A 21,440-nucleotide genomic window follows, 5' to 3' on the forward strand; every position below is an offset into this window, starting at 1 on the left:
CACACCAATGACAACGTGACGGGACACGGGGCAGACCGGGTGGGCGGAAGAGACCCGGCCCCCCCTCAGTTTCAGTGTCTGTCTGAAACGGGACGTCCCAGCGTCTGTATCCAGTTTATGCCATGAGCGACAGCCCCCCGAGTTTTTTCAAAACTTTCCTGCCGGTTGTGGGCTTCTTTTTAATGTCGAATAAAATATAAAAAAAAAAAAACATAAACAGGCTTGAAGAGAAAATTAGACTGTGCTTTGTCTCGAACAGATGCCAATAAATAAAACTGAGACCATGATGAAAACACAATAAGTATAATAGTAACATTGCTAAAACTAGAGCCAGCATCATTTAAAAAAATAAACAAACAAATAAATAATTTAGAATAATAATAGTAATATGCATTCATGTATTAATTGTAATTAATTGTCCCAGTGACCCTCTGTTTTACTCTCTGATTACCCTAAAAATTGCTTTACCCCCACTTGTCATCTGTCACACTGCCAATCTCAGTGACCTGAGAATAATAATAATAATAATAATAATAATAATAATAAATTTATAATCAGGTAAATTTATAATCAGGTGCCTGGGGGCTGGGGGTGGCATCATTGGATAATAAATGAGCTTTTACTGCAGTGACAAAAACACTGAAATGAGAAAAGATATGTGAGGTATTTGAAAAGTTTCAGCAGTGGAGTGTTATTGATAAAGTGTAAGACATTGGGATATTTTGAGTTTGTTGTTGATACCATCGGTGCATCCACAGTTACTACACACTGATAGCCATTGTGCGTTTAAAATGATGTCATAAGTCATGAACAAGGCAAAGACTCATGCCCCATTCTGACACAAATTTGTGTAGGGGACACATACAGTATTTCAAACAGAACAGATTCACAGTTTTAAAAAAAGTTGTTATTCATTATGTTTTGTACTAAAATAAGAATAATTTTATACTATGGTTTACAGTTTGGCAGTTTTCATAGAGATGAGAGAAAGATGAGATTTGAAATATTCCGGTCAATGCATCACTTTTTCATTTAAGTAACTCTGAATTCAATTATTGTTTCCAAAAATAAATAAATGCCCACTGTGATGTAATTTGATCAAAATCATTTATATGATGCCCTTAAATCCCATTGGTCATACAAAATAACAGCAGGGACTTTGGCCATTCACATCTCCACTGAGCTAAGCCATGCAGTAATATCTGCCATGTTTGGTCAGGCTTTCCGGTGCTCCAGCCGGGCTGGGGCTGAACAGAGGGATATGGTTTTGTTGTGGTTCAAGAGCAAAACGGGACCAAACCCTACTGACTCATCATCAACCAATCGCCCAAGGTATGCAAATTCCAGTAGCCAAGGAAACGGGAAGAAACAGGAAGTTGTGATGATGTCACTCTGTGTTTTGAGCTCTTCCCCTGTGTGGATGTGAATCACTGAGCTTTGTTTTCAGTGAAGATATGCAATGTTTTCTGCACGTGTGCGTGCCTGTGAAGACTGCACAGTCGCACTGAAAGTGTATGACGGCAGCCAGGAAGTCTCTTGCTGGTGCCCCAGAGCAGACAATACCACTGAGATTACAAACTACCCCCATAACTCAGTGGCTGCAGCAGCCATTACCATCTGGCATCGTCACCTCAGCATGGCTCTTAACAGCCAGACTGGGAGCTTCAGAGAGCTGCCTGCTCAGAGCCTGATGTCGCCGCAACTGTAAAAATATGGTGTTTCAGGTCATAGGTCAAACAAACTTACTGACCTCAGTCCCCATGTAGCATTATCCTCGCTGTAGCTACATCTGGCTCTGCTCCCACCTACACCCTGCTGCCAAACTGTTTTAACTGGTACACAGAGGTTTCTGACTAGAGATGGGACCAAGCAGTTGTTTTGCAAGTCACAAGTAAGTCTCAAGTCTTTGCACTCAAGATACAAGTTAAGTCCCAAGTCAAGACAGTTAGATCCCAAGTTAAGACAGGCTGGTCCCAAGTCAAGCCTCAATCAAGTCAGTCAAGTCCTAAGTAAAGACAGCAAAGTTCAAAGTCAAGAAAGTCAAGTCCCAATCAAGACTCAAATCAAGACAGTCATGTTTCCAAGTCAAGACAGTCAAGTCTTGAGTCAAGACAGTTAAGTCCCAAGTCAAGACAGTTAGATCCCAAGTAAAGACAGGCTAGTCCCAAGTCAAGTTCAAAGTCAAGAAAGTCAAGTCCCAATCAAGTCTCAAATCAGGACAGTCAAGTCTCAAGTCAAGTCAGTCAAGTCTCAAGTCAAGTCAGTGAAGTCCTAAGTAAAGACATTAAAGTTCAAAGTCAAGAAAGTCAAGTCCCAATCAAGTCTCAAATCAAGACGGTCAAGTCTCCAGCCAAGGCAGTCATGTGTCCAGGTCAAGACAGTCAAGTTCCAAGTCAAGACAGTCATGTCTCAATTCGAGACAGTCAAGTCTCAAGTCAAGACAGCCAGGTCCCAAGTCAAGACAGTAAAGTCCCAAGTCAATTCTCAAGTCAAGACATACAAGTCCTAAGTTAATACAGTAAATTCCAAAGTCAAGACAGTTGAGTCTCAAATCAAGACAGCCAAAACTCAAGACAAGTCTCAAGTCGAGACAGTCAAATCCCAAGTCAAGTACCAGGTCACGAGTGATAACCCCAAGTCCTAAACTTTGAGTTCTGAGTCCTTAACACACCATTATGTGCTCTTCACCTTATGTAATGCCATTTTAACAGAGTAATAATATATCAAATTTACAAAAATTAGGAATGCTTTTGAAAATTTGCATTTATTTGTTAAAACACATTTGTTGGAAGGTGTTGCATCTGCATTCTTTGACCTGCACATTCTGCATGCTGCAGTGAGCTGACTACTGCGTAGTTTTAGCATGGGAACGTGGGAATTATCTTTGGCTACTCAGTAACATAAAATTAGCTTTTAATGGGTCTCTCCTGCAAATTGATTGGATGCTTTCAGATTGGTTTGAACAAAATGGATCCTTGGAATTAAGTGTCATCTTGCTGGGTATGAATCACATGAAAGTCAACTGATTCTGGAAATGAAGGGACATTAATCCATTCTTCGTACAATTTTAAAATTCCATACTTTTTAATTTTTGGCCTTGGGGGAAGCTATCATGTTTTTGTTTTTTTTTAATTTAAAGGGCTAAAGTCCAAGTAAAGTTTCATGACTGTTTGTTTTTGTCAAGTCGAGTGTAAAATAATCAATTCTGTGACTAGTGCCTGACTTGAGTCCAAGTCATGTGACCTAAGTCTAAACTTCTGTTTCTGACTCTTTCCATCAGTGAAGTGCAGAGTAATGTGCGACTTAAAAAGTAACTGGAAACAGATATTTTAAACGGCATCCAAGTATACAAGTTACAGTCATCTGATTATGTAATGCTGTGGTTGTTGGAGTTAAATTTACATCCAACTCTGACCTCACATGCAGATCCACTCCAGAGCAGACCGCTTGTATACTTGAGTTGTGTGTTGGTCATTACACTACCTCGACTGTTTGTCTTCAGCGAAAAAGGAGCTGATAATCAGATGATCCATGCTGGCTTAAAATCCATCCAAAACTGTTACACTGTGCGCCACCCACACTCCCTCAAATCAGATGATGTCATGCACCATAAACTCTCGCTGAGTCTCTCCCTTTCTTTCTTGCATTTCACAACACATGCTCCCACTTCTCATTTACGTAATGGTGTTGGGAACTGCGTCACTGTCACAGCTCTGATACACCATGTGTGTGTAATGAGTGTGTTTGTGTTGAGTGTGTGTCTACGGGTTTGTGTGTAAGAGAGAACATCTGTGTTAGGCTCATGAAGTCACTGAGTTTCTATACTGCACACGTGCGAATGCTGATGATGTCATGTTGTTTGTGTGAGCATATGTGTTTGTAATGGTTGGTACTTATTTGCAGCTGTACAATTTATTCTATCTATTCTTCATATGCATGTGTGTGTGTGTGTGTGTGTGTGTGTGTGTGTGTGTGTGTGTGTGTTTTCAAATGGCTGAGTAGATAGACGGCAGTCAGAAAAAAAGAGAGCGAGTGTGCTTCCAGGTCTTCAGGTTGTTTGCTGAAGTCACTGGCCAGTGGTTTATGACAGGCCATTTTAACGCTCGATTAACAGGTCCAGCACAGGCCAGCCGGCCCTGGTTAGCCGACTTCAATGATTTAGGGACATTCTCCTCTCTCTGGGAGCCACACACACATTACTAAGTTCTCTCTTGCCACTGAACCATTAGAGGGCAATATTAATCCTAAACTTTATGGTTGTGATAGATACTGTTGTCATTGGGTTATGCAACTGCTATATCTTAAACATTAGAGTTATCTCTGGGTGACTTTGGGACAGAGATGGAAAATAAACAACAATAATTAAGAAGAAAAGCTACAAAAAATAATTGATTTTGAGATTTCCAAAATTCCATTTCAGTCTTTTGCATGTGCACATGTAAAATGTTTGCTGCAGCCCATTACACCGCTATGATTAAATCAATTTCAAGGAAGGAAAGTATTATTGCACATTTTATACACATAAACAATCCAAAGTGTTTACGTGAGGCATAAAAGAGATTAAAAATGGATTACAGCCCATGCACGCACATTACTGCAAATTAATGTTTGTTTGTTTTTTTTTAAATCCAGCAGCTATTTACCATGATGAATATAAAGAGAAGAATTTAGATTGTCAGCATAAGTCCAGCTCACAATCAGTTGTTATTCTGGGACTATGATGCTGCCACTCCTAGGTGACTCTGGTCAGTGGAAGTTCAGTTCCTCCTCCAGATCATATCCACACAGTATCTGGATAGCTTTGTCTGCTCAGGCCTATTCAATAGCAAGCTGTACGATCCTACTACTCTAATGTTTTATTACAGTGTGGTGCTGATGATAAGCATCAACTTCAAGGCAAATGTAAACTATGTTTTTCTTTGAGAGTAGGCTTAACTGACAAACTGATGATATTAAAGGCTTTTGCATTGTCAAAGGCAATAATATATCTAAGCAAGCTACAGTGTCAAATAAATATACAGTGGCCTATATTACTTGTTATAGGTAATCAATATCTACATTATGTCCAACATATGAAAGACAACTGATATTTCTTATGCATAACTGGGGAATTTACAGTTGGGCGTTAATAAAATAAAACATGAACTGCTCTGGTTCTGCTGTATCAATATGAGTATTTCCACTGGTGGAATGTAACTAAGTTCATTTACTCAAACACTGTACTTAAGTACAAATTGTAGGTACTTTGCTTGAGTACTTTATTTTCATACCACTATATACTTTTACTCCAACACATTCCAGATAGAGGGAAACATTGAACTTTTTACTTCACAACATTAATAAGATGAGTTACAGGTTACTTTAAAAACTGGAGGTGCGCACGTTTGCAGCGGCTTTGCTCTCTCACCATAAAGTGGCTGTTTGAGTGCTGTTACCAAGACTGAGAGCATTTACTGACTATTTATTACTGTTGTTTTGTTGGGTAAATATTTGCTGATGTTCTTAAAAAACACTGTTTGCTTTTTTTACCTTCTACCACTGAGAGGAGATTGGTGGGGTTTTTTTTTTTTTTTTTTTTTTTAGATTTTCCTGCATTGTGTACTTTTACTTCTTATTCTTCAAGTAGATTATACTAGAGAGAGAGAGAGAGAGGGAGAGATGTGTTTGATGTCTATTCAAATCTGCCGAGATTTTCCTCTGATTTATTTCAGTGTGTTTGATGTCATCATGATAATGTCTCATGTCACAGATCGGGGGTCTCAGATCCCAACAGGTAGGCAGATCGTGACGTAAACAGCCCACCAGCCAGCCGGCCCTCCTCCTCCCCCCGTCCCCCCGTCCCCCCCCCACCGTCCGCCTGCCCCCCAGTTGCGTTCGCCGCGGTCCTGTCTGTCCGCCCGGTGTCTGCTCCGCCGCTCCGCGCTCCGCGGCGCTCCCACCCCGAACCCGATAACTCTGCCTCCTCGTTCACCTCCCCGGCTCCCGGTAACCCCCCTCTCTCCCTCCCCCCCCCCCCACCTCCACCCGGTGAATGCACCAGCGCCGAAAACATGACGGGCATCGCCGCCGCTTCTTTCTTCTCTAATTCCTGCAGGTTCGGGGGCTGCGGTCTCCAGTTCGAGTCTCTGGCCGAGCTCATCGTCCACATCGAGGACAATCACATCGGTGAGTCGGGCCGGAGGGGGGGAGAGACGGAGCTAGACAGCTAGCTGGTGTTAGCTCCTAAGCTAGTTAGCTGAACACACAGAGGCTCGGTTTGCATTCCGCTATTCCTGCTGCTCGCTCTCCGTCGAGGCTGGTCGGAGTGCGAGTTATCTAGCAACATGGGACTTTAATTCTTTATAGAAACACTTGTGAAAGAAGTGACCTGCTTGTTGTGTTTTGCATTGGCCGTGATAGTTACCTTTTGCAGCGGTAACTCGCCTCGCAGGGCCGCGTAGGTCTCATAGGTGTAGCATTCCGACCAGGCAGCGGTTTCACAGCTAACGCTGCTGAGGAGTCGCTGTGTTTACGTCTCCGGGCCTGATGCAGTGAAGCCCGGGCTCCTCTGTCCGCTCACACCGCCTGTGCATCTGTCGCTTTTGTCACCTCAGGTGTCTCAACGCATCACCTTTTATATTGCTTTCTAATTATCTCGGTGTCGTTTACCTTTCACACTGTATCGGTTTAACTAAGTTGTGGCAGACGAAATGAAACTATCTCTATTGACTGATTTTCTTCCACATGCACAAGCTTCAACTTGTTGCACCGCATTTTAGATTTTGATTTAAACCCTTTTATAATCTCACCTGACATGAATAGACTCACATTTATTTACCCACTGTTTGACATGATCAGATTATTACTGTGTAAAACCATAGATGTAATAGCATGTAATTAATGCAAAGGACTGCACTTATTTCTAGGTAATAAAGACATAGGTAGTTGATTGTTTACGTTATAACATAGGTGTAGATTTGGTTGGTGATTTGTTTTGGGGTTTCTGGAGGGGGGTGTACTGCAGTATGGATGTTGATCATTATCATACTGTGTACAATTGCTTATGAACGATATTGGGGACAAAAGATGCAACTGGACAGAGAATCTTACTTTATTTTAGTTATTTTCAAGTGAGACCCTTTACACATACTTCCATTAAAAATGGTTTCAAGTCTTAATTATAGTAATAAAATAATTGTTCAACCAATACTAACCCTTCTGTTTGCATTCCTTTAAGGGTAATTCTAACTGGTAATAATAATAATAATGTGATAATGTGAAACAGCAATATTTTATGAGACAGTTATCCTACCATAAAAATCTCATACTGCTGTAACCCTAGCCCCTTAATATTGAGAACATGTGCATGTTCCCCACTTCCCCAAGTAGCCGCAGGCTTTTATTTTAACAAAAAATAGACATTTACACCATGAATTGATGCAGAAAAGACACAAATTGGTGCATAAAAGTCCACCACAAAACAGGAAACAATGTATTTTATGCCCTTAATTTCATTTTTAACAAAATAAAAAGTTACATAGACAGACTTGCATCTTAAACATCTTCAGTTTTCTTTTAAAAAATATAAATCACACCTCTCCAAACAGAGGTGTGATTTGATAATGCTTCCACATTAAGTCATCGGACTTGATGGGTGCGTTTACATGGAGATGAATAACCCATTAATGATGAGGTTTTTGGAGTACTGCGTTTACGTGTGAGCATGTAAACAGCTTATTCCCTTTATGAAAAACCTGAATATGTTAGATGTTAATAGATCATTTAATCGTGCTGTTAGCTAAGAACTTTACCTCTGCTAAATGCAAGCACAGTAAATAATATATCTGTAAAAGTCATCAGTATTTTCTTTTTGTTTTTAAGAGCGCTCCTTTTTAATGACCTTATCTGACAGGGAAAAGCATTCAAATGTAGCCTAATTAGCACCATGCAATAATGCTTGGTAAATATTTAACACTTTTTGAATCACAGTTCAAATATATAAACACAAATGATCCACTCTGGTAGATTAATCTATAATCCACCACAGCAGATTTCTATAACTACTATAGAAGAATCCAGGGAGTTGTGAGCCGCCAAAACGCCCAATAATCTGTGACAAAGTTGATGTGGCCTCATCATTATTTGTGGCGTGTCCCCATCGTCAGGAGGCTGTTTGACGCGAGTGAGGCGGTGGGGGTGAGGGGGTAGAATGGATGCTTCATTGAGCCAGTCTCCATGGCAACTGGCTGTCTCCAAAGGGGTTGGGGGCAGTATATTGGCTGAGTTATTGCACACCTGCTGTCTCACTAACAAAGAGCGCTCCCGTGCAGCCAGCTGTGGCCGAACATGTGATGTGACAACACACGTGGGGCAGGACTAATGTGCGGATGTTTTTTTTTAAAAAAAGGGGGTTAAATTTTGTTTGACTGTGTATGCTGTGGGTAAGGAGAAAGTGGTGTGGGTGGTTGTGTTTTGGACCACTCATCCTACCATATGCTGCATGGGTTGCTTGCAAATTAACCAAATCAGGGGGAAATTATCACCCTGAATGTCCATTTGATTGCTTTTACACTATCTTGTGACAAATACACCCAAAAAAACATCAAACAAATCAAAGGATATAAACTGACGGGAATGCAAGAATAGATTTTACCTTTTCATTCTCACAGACAAAACCCCACACTGATATATATGCCCCATCTGGCTCTTAGTTTGACCTTTGACCCCAACCGTCAGCCGAGCAGAATGGCGGTTTCCCAGTCAGATCACTTGGATTAATGAGTTCCCCCTCTGCTGGCTTTATACTGCGGCTGATCATCAGCACCGTCAAGATCACACACAACCTAATCAATATCGCTCGCAGATCAGTTTCCACGGGGATGAGCGTGACAGATGGAGGGGATTGAGGTGAGAGTGAGGGAGAGGACGAGGTGGGGAGGGGGGGGGGGGGGTAGTGGCGTTTGGCTTTTAGCTTTGAGATTGCGCTGCAGCAGTGTGTGATCAACAATCGATCAAGAGATAAGCTAATTTGATCTTCCCAGCTCCTTCACGCCAGACGTCAGATAAGCTGTTTGCAGATAGGCTTTGCAGATAACAGATTGCCTTGATTGGGGTCTATCCTGTGAGCAGATTTTGCAAAAGCAGGCTATAACAATAAATTAGATAATCCAGAGGTGACAACAGGATCGTGCTATTGAACATAAATAGCTGTACAAGTGAGTCAGTAGGTCTTAGGTCAGGGTGCAGAAATCAGTGAAGGCCTCTGCTGGAAACACATCATTACTGTAGACTCTGCTGCCCTCTTGTGGTAGGACATCCTATGTGCACCATAGCCAAAAAAGTTTTTCTTTTGCCTCTGGTTTAGCCCGCTGTGTATCTTATTTGGAATCCTGCCTCCTCTGACACAGTGCCCAATCATAGCTTGCAGCGAACAAACCAGATGAGCCTCTCGTGATCCTTTCCGTGAGAAAGTGATGTAATATGTGGGTCTTCGGTGGCGCTGACCTCACCCTAGAAGAAAGGATAGCAGCCTCCCAATAACATACCCGCACTGTTTAGATTACAGCTGAATACAAGAGGACCTGGGTTAGGTGAGCTGTGTATAGTGTGTTTTGGTTGTTGTCGAAGGCTTTGTGCGGTGACTCGAGGTAAGGTCTGAGGAATGTAATGATGTCAGGCTCATCTGCCTGCGTGCACGGCAGCACTGTGCTGTGTTCCCACCTGCACAAGCACATACCTGCCTCTTACCTCAACAAAGAAGAGTTTGGAGGGAGGGAGGGAGTGAGGAGGCAGATAGAGAGAGATTAAAAGTTGGGAAGAGATTTGAAAGACAAGGTTAAGAGAGGAGAAATGTGGGGGCGAGCACATGGGAAACAGCTTTGTTTATCAGAATTTACTTGGATTTTTTGTTCATTTGGATTTGGTTTTCTTGCTGGACTCAGAGGCTGAGGTGTGACTTGACAAGAGGAGTCAGGTCAGCATTGTAACCATTGCTGAAGCTTGCAGATAATTAACCTAAAGTAACTCTTAATTACGTAATCACTCAGCCCACCGGCCAAGTTTGGCTGTATTCCTCTATCTGCCTTGGCTCAAAGGAAAGGCAAACAATGTGGTGAAGCAGTTTTTACCTCTCTGTCATTAACAGATAGGAAAACCCCGTCCCTGGTGGGGTTTTTTTTTTGAAGATATAATTACATAGCTCAGGAGGTATTATGTGAATTACCTAAATGTTTTTTTGCATTAGTCTTTTTGATGTTGCCTGTAGGTCTGAGCAGTAAATCACACTCAGTTAAAAATCACATGATCTCCAAAGCTGAAATGATCAGTCAATTAATGAAAGAGTTGATGACAGAAAATTGATCTGCAACAATTTTGACAATTGTTCAATAGTTGAAGTACTTTAAGGAAAAATGCAAAATGCCCTCTCTTTTCTCAGATGTGAAGATTTGCTGATTATCTGTTTTCTTTCACTTCAGTAAAAAGAATATATTTAAGTTTTGGATAGTAGGTCAGACACTTGAAGCTGTTGCCTTTGATTTTGGGAAACTGTGATTGGCATTTTCACAGTTTTTCAGACATTTAATGAATCAATACAGGTAATAATTACACCTGCAGAATTGATGTAAATATCAAATAGCAATATGGATAAGCAGAATATCCAAATTGCACACTTGGGACTAAAGACCCAAAAGCAGACGGACAAAATAGGTCTTAGCAAAAAACAAACAGGCAAGCTGGCAAAAAAAAGGGAAAAGATCTGAAACAGAGCTGAACCTACAACAAACTGCAACAACCTGGCAGGGAAAGACTGTCGAGCCGCTCCCTTTAGGTTGCAGGCCTGATTGCAGGCAGGTGTGTAGATTGATGAGTGCCACCAGGTCTGTAGAGTGAAAGAGTGGGGGAAGAACAACACAGAGACAAAACAGGCACACACAAGACACACAAAAACGATGACAAAGATAAACAAAAATCACACTCATGCAGACACACAGCAGTCATCTCAGGCTGGTTGTGACACAGTAGCTGCAATTGTTTGATCAAAGTAAAATGTTGCACAACATACCATCATAACTGAGGAAGTGCGCTGCTACAGAGATGCCCCGGTATACAATTTACCATACATTTGTCATATTGTGATATGAATCTGTAATAAAAAAAAAAAATACCTTGTTGGTATTATAATGATTTAAACCATATAGTCCAGCCACCAGTTGCCAGATTGTTTCCCATCCCACTTTCAGAGGTGTGAGACGGGAAGGGGCGTGTGCTTGTGCATGTGAGAGAGTGTGTTCACCATACTTCCTAAATGACCTGTCAGGGTGTAGCGGAGCAATTAGTGCATCGACATCCCAAACTGTAGACTGCAGGCCCTCTCTTTTCACGCTACACATACACACGGTCACACAGATTGCCTTCCGGAAGTCGCAGTGCCCGAGCGCCTCACCGAGCACGGGGATGTGTAATTACAGAGAAGTTTGCCTTTTCCCCCACCCATGTCCCCCCTGCTCCTCCTCCTCCTCCTCTCCTCTGCTCTCCCTCCATCCGGTTGCCTGCTGCTCTAGAAACACGTTAAAATGCTCTCTGTGGCTTAATTAGCAGTCTGGAAAACAAGCCATGCATTCTTGGCCTGGTTTCAGCACATACACACATGTACACGCAGACCTGTACACATGTGCACACACATGTGGACACATATACACAGTGTGTGTTCAGCAGGGGGCAGCAGTGCACTGCTGCGGAGAGATGGATGTCTGTGTTGAAATGAGTGGAGCAGCAGATGATTGGTTGCTGCTTTTAATGACAGGCATGCTAATAGGGGGATATTTATAGACCCTTAAGACTCTGAAATGTCTGGGACATGCAGCATACATGCGCTGAAACATGTATGCACACACACACAGAGTAAGCTGCTGGCACTGCAACAGTAGGTTAAAACGTGCAAATTAAATCAGTGAAAACTGATATTCTTGTAGCTTATTGCATGTCTGTAGTCTAAGTGTGTGTGTGTGTGTGTGTGTGTGTGTGTGCGTGCGTGCGTGCATGCACGCAGGTCTCCTTCTGTTCCAGGATTAGCAGTGTGTTAGCTTCCTGTCCTGCTAGGTGAGCGGAAGTCATAAAGCTGGTGAACATTTACTGCAGCTCTCTCTCTGCACCTGGCTTACTCTATTTTTTTTTACCAACACCCCCACCCCCTTCTCTCTCTACACACACATGCACACACTTACCTCATCTTAAAGCAGCAAAAAAAAATTAAAGAGCTCCTTGTACATCCCAACTTATTAACTCTGGGATTTCTCTTTCTGGTACTTGTTCTTTTATATTTGGCTGTCAAACATTTGCCTGAATGGCATTTAGCTGCCTACCCCTGGTTCATCATTGCAGACAAATGATTGCTGATTAAAATGCTTAAAGGATAAGCTGATAAATCAATTAGTCACCCTAACACAACATTAATCAACAATATTTTGATAAAAGCTTGTTCAGTGGTTCCACCTTCTGAAATGTGAAGATTTACGTGATTTTAAATGAAATATCTAGGGAATATGGACTGTTTGTCAGACAAAATGAGCACGCCACTTTTTGTTTCCTTTTTTTTGTTATCTGGTCTTAAGGGCTGAGTTAAAAGTGCAATGAATACCATTACCTATTGGGTCACATTGCAGACATTTATTAAAGGAATACTTTAACTCCCAAATGACCATTTGTGTATCAGGAGGTCACCTCGTGTTACGATGAATTCATAAAGACAACTTTTTTCTCATACCTCCACTGAGAAAATTCTCAATGAAATCCATGCTAACGTCAGCAAAACGATATCAAAACATCAGTTTAGAAACTTTCACACAACTTGTGCAGACAGCTCTTTCCAACACAGAACTGAAGTAAAAGTAACAGTTATCCATGTCCTCTTCAAAGCCAAACTCTGCTGATAAAAACCTCACAGAACACTGGAGCAGCTGGTCTACCACTGCCCGATCAGTCGGTGTGCTTGTGTTATTGTGTGGCTTTATTTTGTAAAGTGTTAGTTCGGATTCACCACCCATTAACACGAACAAACCAACCGATAGAGGCAGTGATAAATAAGCCATTCCCATGTTCAGTGAGGTAAAATGACTGTTTTTGTCAGTGGAGTCTGGCTTTGAAAAAAGCATAGATAACTTCCACTTTCAGGTTAGTTTTAAATAGTGCGTCCGAGTTGAGTAAAAATTTGTAAACAGATATCTGGGTATAGTTTTGCTGTTGTTAAACGCGTTCTTTTATTACCTACAGTAAATTCATCAAAGATTTTCTTAGTTTTTGGATTCTTTGTTTACTGATGATGTCTTCAGAAATTCAACTGAACATGGGATAAGCGTTTAATATACAAATGGTCAATTGGTCGGGTGAAGTATTTCTTAAATAAATCTTTTTTTCGTCTTCAAATATTCTCCGAGTGCCTCATCCTAATACTATTATCAAATTATATCACTGTGTTTTATAAGAGAAGAGAAACCAAAATAGGCAAGCTACAAAAATCAACCTCAGTGGTTTTAGAGAGGTCAGACTTCAAGATGCTGCTTTGTCATCTTTCATGACTCGGCGTTGTCAGTGGTGTAGTTTAAGGTGTACTGGTGTGTTGTGTGTGTGCACATGTGTGTGCGCGTGCCTTTGCATGTACAGAGAGCTCTGGTCTCTCCATCTGAGCAGCAGGTAGGATTATTAAGGCTCAGCTATAAAAGACTGTCAAAGACCACCTCTGTGGACCACCTCAGATGTGTTTGTGTGTGAGCCTGTGCGTGTGTTTATGGATGCATGCTCTTGCTGTCTTTTTTCCTCACCTATCCTCTTAAATGTTTTTACATACACTGTATAAGACTCTGGTATACGCTGCAGCCGCAGCAGTAGTGTGCTTTTTTTTTTTTTTTTTTTTTCTAGGTTGTTTTCGTGTTTGCTGGTCTCCTTGGTGTTCTCCTGCACTGTGGGAAGTCTGCATTCTTTTTTAATTATGAGGTGTGAAAGCCTGAAAACTAAAGGGCTAAGAAGGCCAACACGCAAACACATACACACACGTGGAATTAGTTGGAGGGAGCGTCCACTGTGTGTTGTTAATTGTTGCTCAGAGATGATCAAGTTCTTGGGTCTGATTCACAATACATCTGCAAACCATTATATATAAAGCCGCAATTATACCTACATGCACACACACATGCACACACACACACACACACACACACACACATAGCCATGCACATCACCATGGCTTAACCCTACGAGTTTTTGTTGGTGTGCGGATCCCTCTGAGTGTTCCCCTGCTGAACACTTGATGGCACTGGTACTTCACAGATGCACCCACCCGCAGTGTTTTCATGCACACTTGCTCCTGTTTTCCAGGGGGTGGGAGGTGGGGCTTTGAAGTTAACACTGCTTCCCTCAGGCTGTGGAAGTTGCCTACTGTAGTGTTACTGACCTAGCAAGTCAACTGGAAAAAGCAGTGTGTGTTTCGAGCAATACACTGTGTACATTCATCACAGCCTCCGAGTGGCTTTTTCTCTCGCGGACAAATTTCTTCTTTGCCACATTCAGACTCCGGCAACGATCAATCAGCCTTTGGTCACTTTGGGAAAGGCATTCGTACTAAATTACAGACGCCATGGCGTTGGCGTAATAATGTGCCACTTATGAAAGTATTCGAAATGTATCAGGCTCTCATATATTATGGACTAATACAGAGAACGCAGTGTAAGAAACAGTAATCTATCAGCCAGTCTGGCAGGAAGAATAGATGTATGAGTCAGCGTCATACTAAGAGCATTCACGCAACATTTTCCCTCCACAGAGAACAGTGATTAATCTGAATGTCTGTCTCTCTTTTTCTCTCTCGCAGACACAGATCCGCGGGTCCTGGAGAAGCAGGAGCAACAGCAGCCCACTTATCTGGCCCTGAGCTACATCAACAGGTACACACACATTTACACTGAACAGCCAAAGGTTGTCAGTCTATAGAGGGCAGCCTCGCTCCACCAGTGAAAGTCTGTGTGTGAGAGCGTGTGTTCATGTGGCTTGTGGAGAGCAGCTCAAATGACTGATGTCTTCCCATAGACATAACGGTGACTCATCCACTAACCAGCAGAGAAAAACCACACAAGACAATCACTCCTGACTCCCTGCGCTGCAAACGGCACAGCAAAAGGCCGCCTTTCAGGATTACTGCATGTGTGTGTGTGGTGAACCAATGTGTCATGTCCCACTTCATGCCCTGTTAAATCACTCCAGGATACAATGCTGAGAAAGATAACGGCAAAACAGAGAGAGAGAGAGTTAGGTTTGTTTTCTGTGGTAATTGTTCAAGTGGCTGGGTTGTAAATGTCACCCGTATTTCTTGTACAGTGTTGTGATGACTGTGTACATTCAAAGAGGCTACTCATTCAGTAACTCAATTATGTCTTTGTCAAACCTCTCTTAGCACTAGGGCAAAGGACAGCCATAATTAGATGAGATGAAACCTTAAATGCTCCCAGCGGAGCAACATGTAACACCACAGAGCTATTAGAAAGCACAAACAGAAGTCGAGTAAACAAAATACGGCAGCACATAGGGTTTATTTAAGTATAACTCCAGTTAATCACAACTGAACTGGGGCCAAATCGTTGTAGTTTTGACCAAGGTTCCTCTTAGTCGTGATCTGGGAACGCAGCAACATTGCTAAAAGGAGTTAGATGGGGCCGGAAACACCAGCAGTGTTCCAGCTGGCTGTTGTAAACATCCGTCACAGCTTAAACACTGCCTTCCTGGTTCAGTTTTCCCCTATTACACTCTCTGTAGTTGGACATACACAGTTCTCCTGTGCACTTAGGGCTGGATATCGACCGAAATAACCCTGTACCAGGTGGTATCAAAACATATCCAGTCAAACGATACCTGCATTCAATTCTTTTTTGTGCTATAATCCCTGATCCCAGACCATCCCAACTCCCGTCGGATAAATAAACCTCTCGCTGCCTTCTCTGGAACTGCTGTCCTCCCAGTCAGTGCAATGTTTGCATGGTTAGCACGAGCTCACACAGAGACGCTGTCTTATGTGCCATCAGGTTCATGACGGATGCAGCGCGGCGGGAACAGGAAACCATGAAGAAGAAGGCCACACCCAAACTGTCCCTGTCCATCACAGGCGGAGTGTCCAGGAACAGCACAGCCACGCCTCCTCGCCACACCAGCGGTAACCTGACGCCTCCTGTCACGCCCCCCATCACCCCCTCCTCCTCCTTTCGCAGCAGCACACCTACAGGTATGACAGGTGTGTGTGTGTGTGTGTTGTTGTTGTTGAAATGTGGGTTTGAGAAAGAAAGACGGATTGCGTGTACCTGTGGAGTGAATGAAGGTGCTGAAAATGACTAATGCAAATGAACGCTACTGGCGGTAACTGAAACAGCTTACAGTTTTGGTTACGCCATCAGGAACCCATTCATCAACAATTTAGACTAGGTACTGATGAGCAAATGAAGATATCTGTAATGTAATGGAAAGCAAAATTTAAAACATGACTTCAAAAGGTCCGACAAGAGAGCACAAGCCAGATTCAGTAATGCAAATTGTGTTTAGAAACTGCAAATTATTCACTTTAAACCTGATAAGTCGGATATGTGGCTTTTTCTCATGCCAATATTTACTTAAATTTTTGAATTGCGGAGAAAATCTAATTCCAGAGTGAAAACGGGAAGAAGCTTAGACCCCAACCACTGTCTACTGCTGCGTGTGTGTGTGTGTGTGTGTGTATATGTTTGTGTGTTGTTTGGTGGCTCCTGCAGTGAGCAGACCAGTCAACACTCTGCTAATTACATAGCAGCTGTCACGCTGTGTGTTCGCATGGGGCCGTGTGTTGCACAGCCCAGAAGCAGATGTCCAATTCCAGCCCAAATGGTTCCAAACGTAGTGTTAGGTCTGGGCTTACACACCAGCACGGCTACACACACACACACACACACACACACACACACACACACACACACACACACACACACTAACACACACAAGCCCTCTTTCGACATGTGCCAGGGTGCCATCCATTTCCTCATGCTGAGGTGCAGCATTTCCTGTGAAATGGTGGGGGGTCAGTGGGCCTTTGTGTGTGTGTGTGTGTGTGTGTGTGTGTGTGTGTGTGTGTGTGTGTGTCTGTGTGAGTGGAAAATGTTCTGCACTTAGCAAAGCACTTTTTCCAGCCTGATCACTCCCACTTAATGATCCCTTTTTCAGTGCCAACCCCTGCGTTTTGACTCACAGGCATACACAGAAGCATGTACACATGCACACCACTACCGTTTTGTTCAAACTGTGCTTTCCGTGGCGTGTGGGGCTGCTTATGTTTCAAAATCCCAGCAGAATAATGACTGAAGTATTAACAGATAGTCACATATCATTTCTGTATGGTAAATTCCCAAAGCATGATGTATTTTTAGACATGTTCCCATCCATTTTTCATCTGGGATGACTAGCATTTTTTTTTTCGCTCTGTGTCTCCATTGTCCCTCCAGGCAGTGAGTATGATGAGGAGGAGGTAGACTACGAGGAGTCGGACAGCGATGAATCGTGGACCACAGAAAGCGCCATTAGTTCCGAGTCTATCCTCAGCTCCATGTGCATGAACGGGGGAGAGGAGAAACCGTTCGCTTGCCCTGTCCCCGGCTGTAAGAAGAGATACAAGGTAAGGCCATAGCAGAGGACTGAGAAGACAGTCCCAGTCACACAGCCATAGGACATGAGGTTTATGAGTTTCTGATAAAGTCCACACTGGAGCTTTTGTGTGACTATCACATGTCTGGACATAATATTTGAAAAAACACATTATAAAATCTAGAATGTCGTGATTGGAGCCAGTGATAAATATATCATGGCATGTTTGTTTTGGTTTGATTTTTACAAGAAACTCATTCAGCTTGTTGTCCATGCTCTTTTAATAATTTGGCAGTCTGGGAACATCACTTTCTTCTCCCTTATTCAGAGTAAAACGGTGACGTGGGATAAAGTCATGTGTGATATCCAACTGGACTGTTCCACCCAGTGTGTGAACGGGCTTTGGTCCATGTCCGACTTTGTTCAGCTTTCATGTAAAACGGTGAAGAGGGGGTTCTCTGATGACTTTAAAAGGGACTGTAGAGTTTTTATACAATCAGTAGTGTCAGTGAAATTTAAAGGTGATTAAAAAAAAACAAATAAAACATAAAACTAGGGAGCATCTCGAAATGTGCCCCAGCCACGAAACAGCGATCTGCTATGGTGTTGATAAAAATCTGCTCATAAAAACACCTGGCAATATACTCAAAACCACTTCTGTAGTAGTACCAGCTATAAATATATAAATATATATATATTTTATGATATATATATATATGAGCTTGAACATGTTGTTGGGAGTAGATCCACGCTTCCCTCTGCGTGGTGATACAGTTGGCGGGTAAAGTTAGGTAGAAAGAAGAAGAAGAAAGAAGTGCCCACATGGAGCTGCTCACTGTGTGCTTGCAACCCTTTTTTCCCCTTTCATCATGTTTCTCCTCCTCTCCGTCTCTTCAGAATGTGAATGGTATCAAATACCACGCCAAGAATGGCCACCGCACGCAGATCCGTGTGAGGAAACCCTTCAAGTGTCGCTGCGGCAAGAGCTACAAGACCTCGCAGGGCCTGAGACACCACACCATCAACTTTCACCCGCCCGTCTCCACCGAGATCCCCAGCGCAAGATCCGAGGCAAGAGCGTGTGGTCACACCAGTCACTACCCCAAACATAGCCCTATCCTGACTTTCCTGACCCGACCCTTTTCTACCCATCCCACACACTAAAGGATCAAGTGCGTGCTTTAAGTTGTTTCAGTTTTCCTTTTTCATCTTTTTGTTTGTATGGTATTTTTTTTTTCTATCTATGTTATATCACTTGTATTTTTTGAAAAGAAAAGTATCTTTGTAGTATTTTTTATTGTTGTACATTTGCACATTCGTATATGCTATCACGTATTTTTTTCCTCTATTGTTTGATTTTCATAAGGTGCTAACTGTAAAAAACAGAAAGAAAAGACACAAAAACAAATGATATGAAAGAAGGGTGGAACTAAAAGAAGATGTGAAACAGGAAGTGCAACCAAGCCCTGCCCCTTTCCCCTGCGCGCCTTTGAGCGGGATGAAGTTTGACATGAGCGCAGATCTTTGTTCAGAAGTGGTTAACACTCCTTTTCCATTAGATGCAGAGCTGAGCTCAGATCTGCGCCTCTGCAGTAACTTCTGGGGGTTGTGGTTTTGAGAGTTAAGTTATACTTTAAATAGATATATTGATATATAAACAATAGACAGATATGTATGTGTACATAAAAATATATAAAAGTATTCATGAGCATATACATAAATAGTTACACTTTATTTTCAAGCTTTATTTTATATATTTTTGTCAGTGTTTTTGTTTTCTTTGCATCAGTAAGTGTTCCTTTCATTCCTTATTTTGCTGAGACGGCCAGTTTTGTCACCTCAGAGGTGAAGGTCAAACAGCTGGCTGACTTTGGGTTCGGAGAGTTTTCTCTCACCACACCCTCGAGGAGCCAAAACGCCTTTCTGTTTGACACACCCTGAGTCATGTGTTTTTCTGTTGATCAGGAAGAGGCGCTATATTAGGACACGGCCCAGGCCAACAATCCATATCTTTAACATTTCACCCCCACGGGAAGCCATCCATGTATTTCATATCTCCAGTGTTTTTTCTCATTCAGAGTGCCAGAGCTGTGTTCAAGAGACTTAGCCGTGAAAGCGGGTTAAGCAACATACTGTATTCCAGTTGCCAAGATCTTTGTTGTTGTCGTTTTTTTTTGTTTTTTTTTTAAATCCATGATGTTGCCAACAGCTCTCCACTGCCAAACATTGACCATACCATGTGCCTGATGAGGGGGTGGGGGGAGGGAGGGTTTCACCAGGGAGGTCGCCGAACGCGTGGCAATGATTTTCTTCTTCATTGCGCCTCCAAAACGTGCGGATGAGTGGATGTAAATCGAATGTTTTCATGCATGCTCTCTGTGTTGTAAGAAAGGAAAAAGTGTGCGAAAGATTTGTATTTGAAAGAGATTACCATCTACAACCGGTCATTTGTGTGTGTTGTAGACAAGAGCATTCCAGTTCATTGGGTGTGTGTATGTGATGTGTATGGGTGCCATGTGAATGTGTGTGTGTGTGTGTGTGTTTTCTCAGCGGTATCCATCAGCCTATAGAGTGTTACTGTATTCTGTATGTTTCGGATCTGTCCGTGTTGTCTGTGCCAGGCGGCTGGTTCGACTCCTGTGGAGCAGGACGGCGCTGGCAGATGTTGCGTCATGTAGTTGTAGTGGTGGCCAACTTGTTGCCCCCCTGACTGGGATTTCATCATTCATTGCCTCGAAGAAAAACAAGAGCGGTGCAGTGCAGCCGCGCCGCGTGCCAACACACATTGATTCATGACATCATGTCCCTCATCGTGCACAATGTTTTTTAAAATCTGCAGAGGGCTCAAAGCACGAGCTTCTTTGTGTTTCGTTGTTTTGTTGGGTACAGTGACCTCTGACTTGCACACACCCTCCTGTCTCTCCAAGCTGCTGTTGCCATGGAAACCACAGGGTTAGCATGGCAGAAAGACTTTTAAATGGTTTTTTTTCTGTCTGGTATTTGTTTATTACATTTTTATGGGGTTAAACTAATTATTTGACCCCTAATTTCTTTTTAACACTCAGCTCTTATTATTGTAATTACCATGCACCTGTATTGTGCTTACAGTTCTTTTAACTAGTGTGCTACCTATCAAAAAAGCACAAATCTGTGTGCCTGAATTACTTCCTGCGTCTATTCTGAAGCACCAGTAAGAGAACCAAGAACTCTAAAATCTTGGTATCAGTTTCAAAGTACATCTGTGGACTTATACCCCGACAATAACCCTGAGATAATGGTTTGCGTGCAACAGAAAAGCTTCATTCCTGCCTTTCGGCGCAGGCGAAGAGTTTCCAAGATGGACAGAGACTGAGAGTCTCCTGTCAAACACTCGTAAAACCATCCCCACTTCATGGACACCGCCATCACCATGGCAATAGTTTCAGCTTTACACAGGGGAGGGGGGCTGATTGCAGTATTACACAAATGGGAGAGGAGGAGAGGAGGCTGTGTGCAGAAGGAGGAGACAAGGGAGGGGGTTTTCAATATACCGTGTACAGTGAATGTATTGTAACGTGTGTCTGTTGTCAAGTGCTTTTAAATTATATTTTCGTATGTAACGTGGAGACCAATGTTTCCTTTTTGTATGGGTGGACAACAGGTTCTGAGCAGAGTGACTTGTAAATGATGTCAAACTGTCTTTCTATATAAAAGAGAAGCTGCTTAAATGTAAACAGGAAATGACTGAAAAACAAAAAAAAAATAGTAAAAAATAAAGTAAAAGCTCTGTAGCTCGGACTCATCTCATTTCTTCCCTTTAGAGCCCAAATAGAGGA

The 21,440-nt window shown here is 42.4% G+C and overlaps 1 protein-coding gene across 1 annotated transcript; it reads left to right on the forward strand.

Annotated features, from left to right (window-relative positions):
• The first annotated feature begins 5,864 nt into the window (after positions 1–5,864).
• jazf1a (JAZF zinc finger 1a) lies at positions 5,865–21,387 on the forward strand. Its single transcript, XM_042506769.1, has 5 exons — positions 5,865–6,165; positions 14,843–14,915; positions 16,047–16,243; positions 17,487–17,656; positions 18,523–21,387. Exons 1-5 carry the CDS (start codon positions 6,051–6,053, stop codon positions 18,787–18,789), a joined length of 822 nt encoding a protein of 273 aa, XP_042362703.1. The 5' UTR covers positions 5,865–6,050; the 3' UTR covers positions 18,790–21,387.
• The last annotated feature ends 53 nt before the right edge of the window (positions 21,388–21,440 follow it).

Source organism: Plectropomus leopardus, chromosome 18 (assembly GCF_008729295.1).
Source record: "Plectropomus leopardus isolate mb chromosome 18, YSFRI_Pleo_2.0, whole genome shotgun sequence".
Classification (NCBI taxonomy): Eukaryota; Metazoa; Chordata; class Actinopteri; order Perciformes; family Serranidae; genus Plectropomus; species Plectropomus leopardus.

Excerpts from the sequence above, each read along its gene's own strand:
- jazf1a (XM_042506769.1), top strand. The coding sequence starts at position 6,051 with ATGACGGGCATCGCCGCCGCTTCTTTCTTCTCTAATTCCTGCAGGTTC. Across the intron at positions 6,166-14,842 it reads CATCGAGGACAATCACATCG|ACACAGATCCGCGGGTCCTG; the intron begins GTGAGTCGGGCC and ends TCTCTCTCGCAG. Across the intron at positions 14,916-16,046 it reads GCCCTGAGCTACATCAACAG|GTTCATGACGGATGCAGCGC; the intron begins GTACACACACAT and ends ATGTGCCATCAG.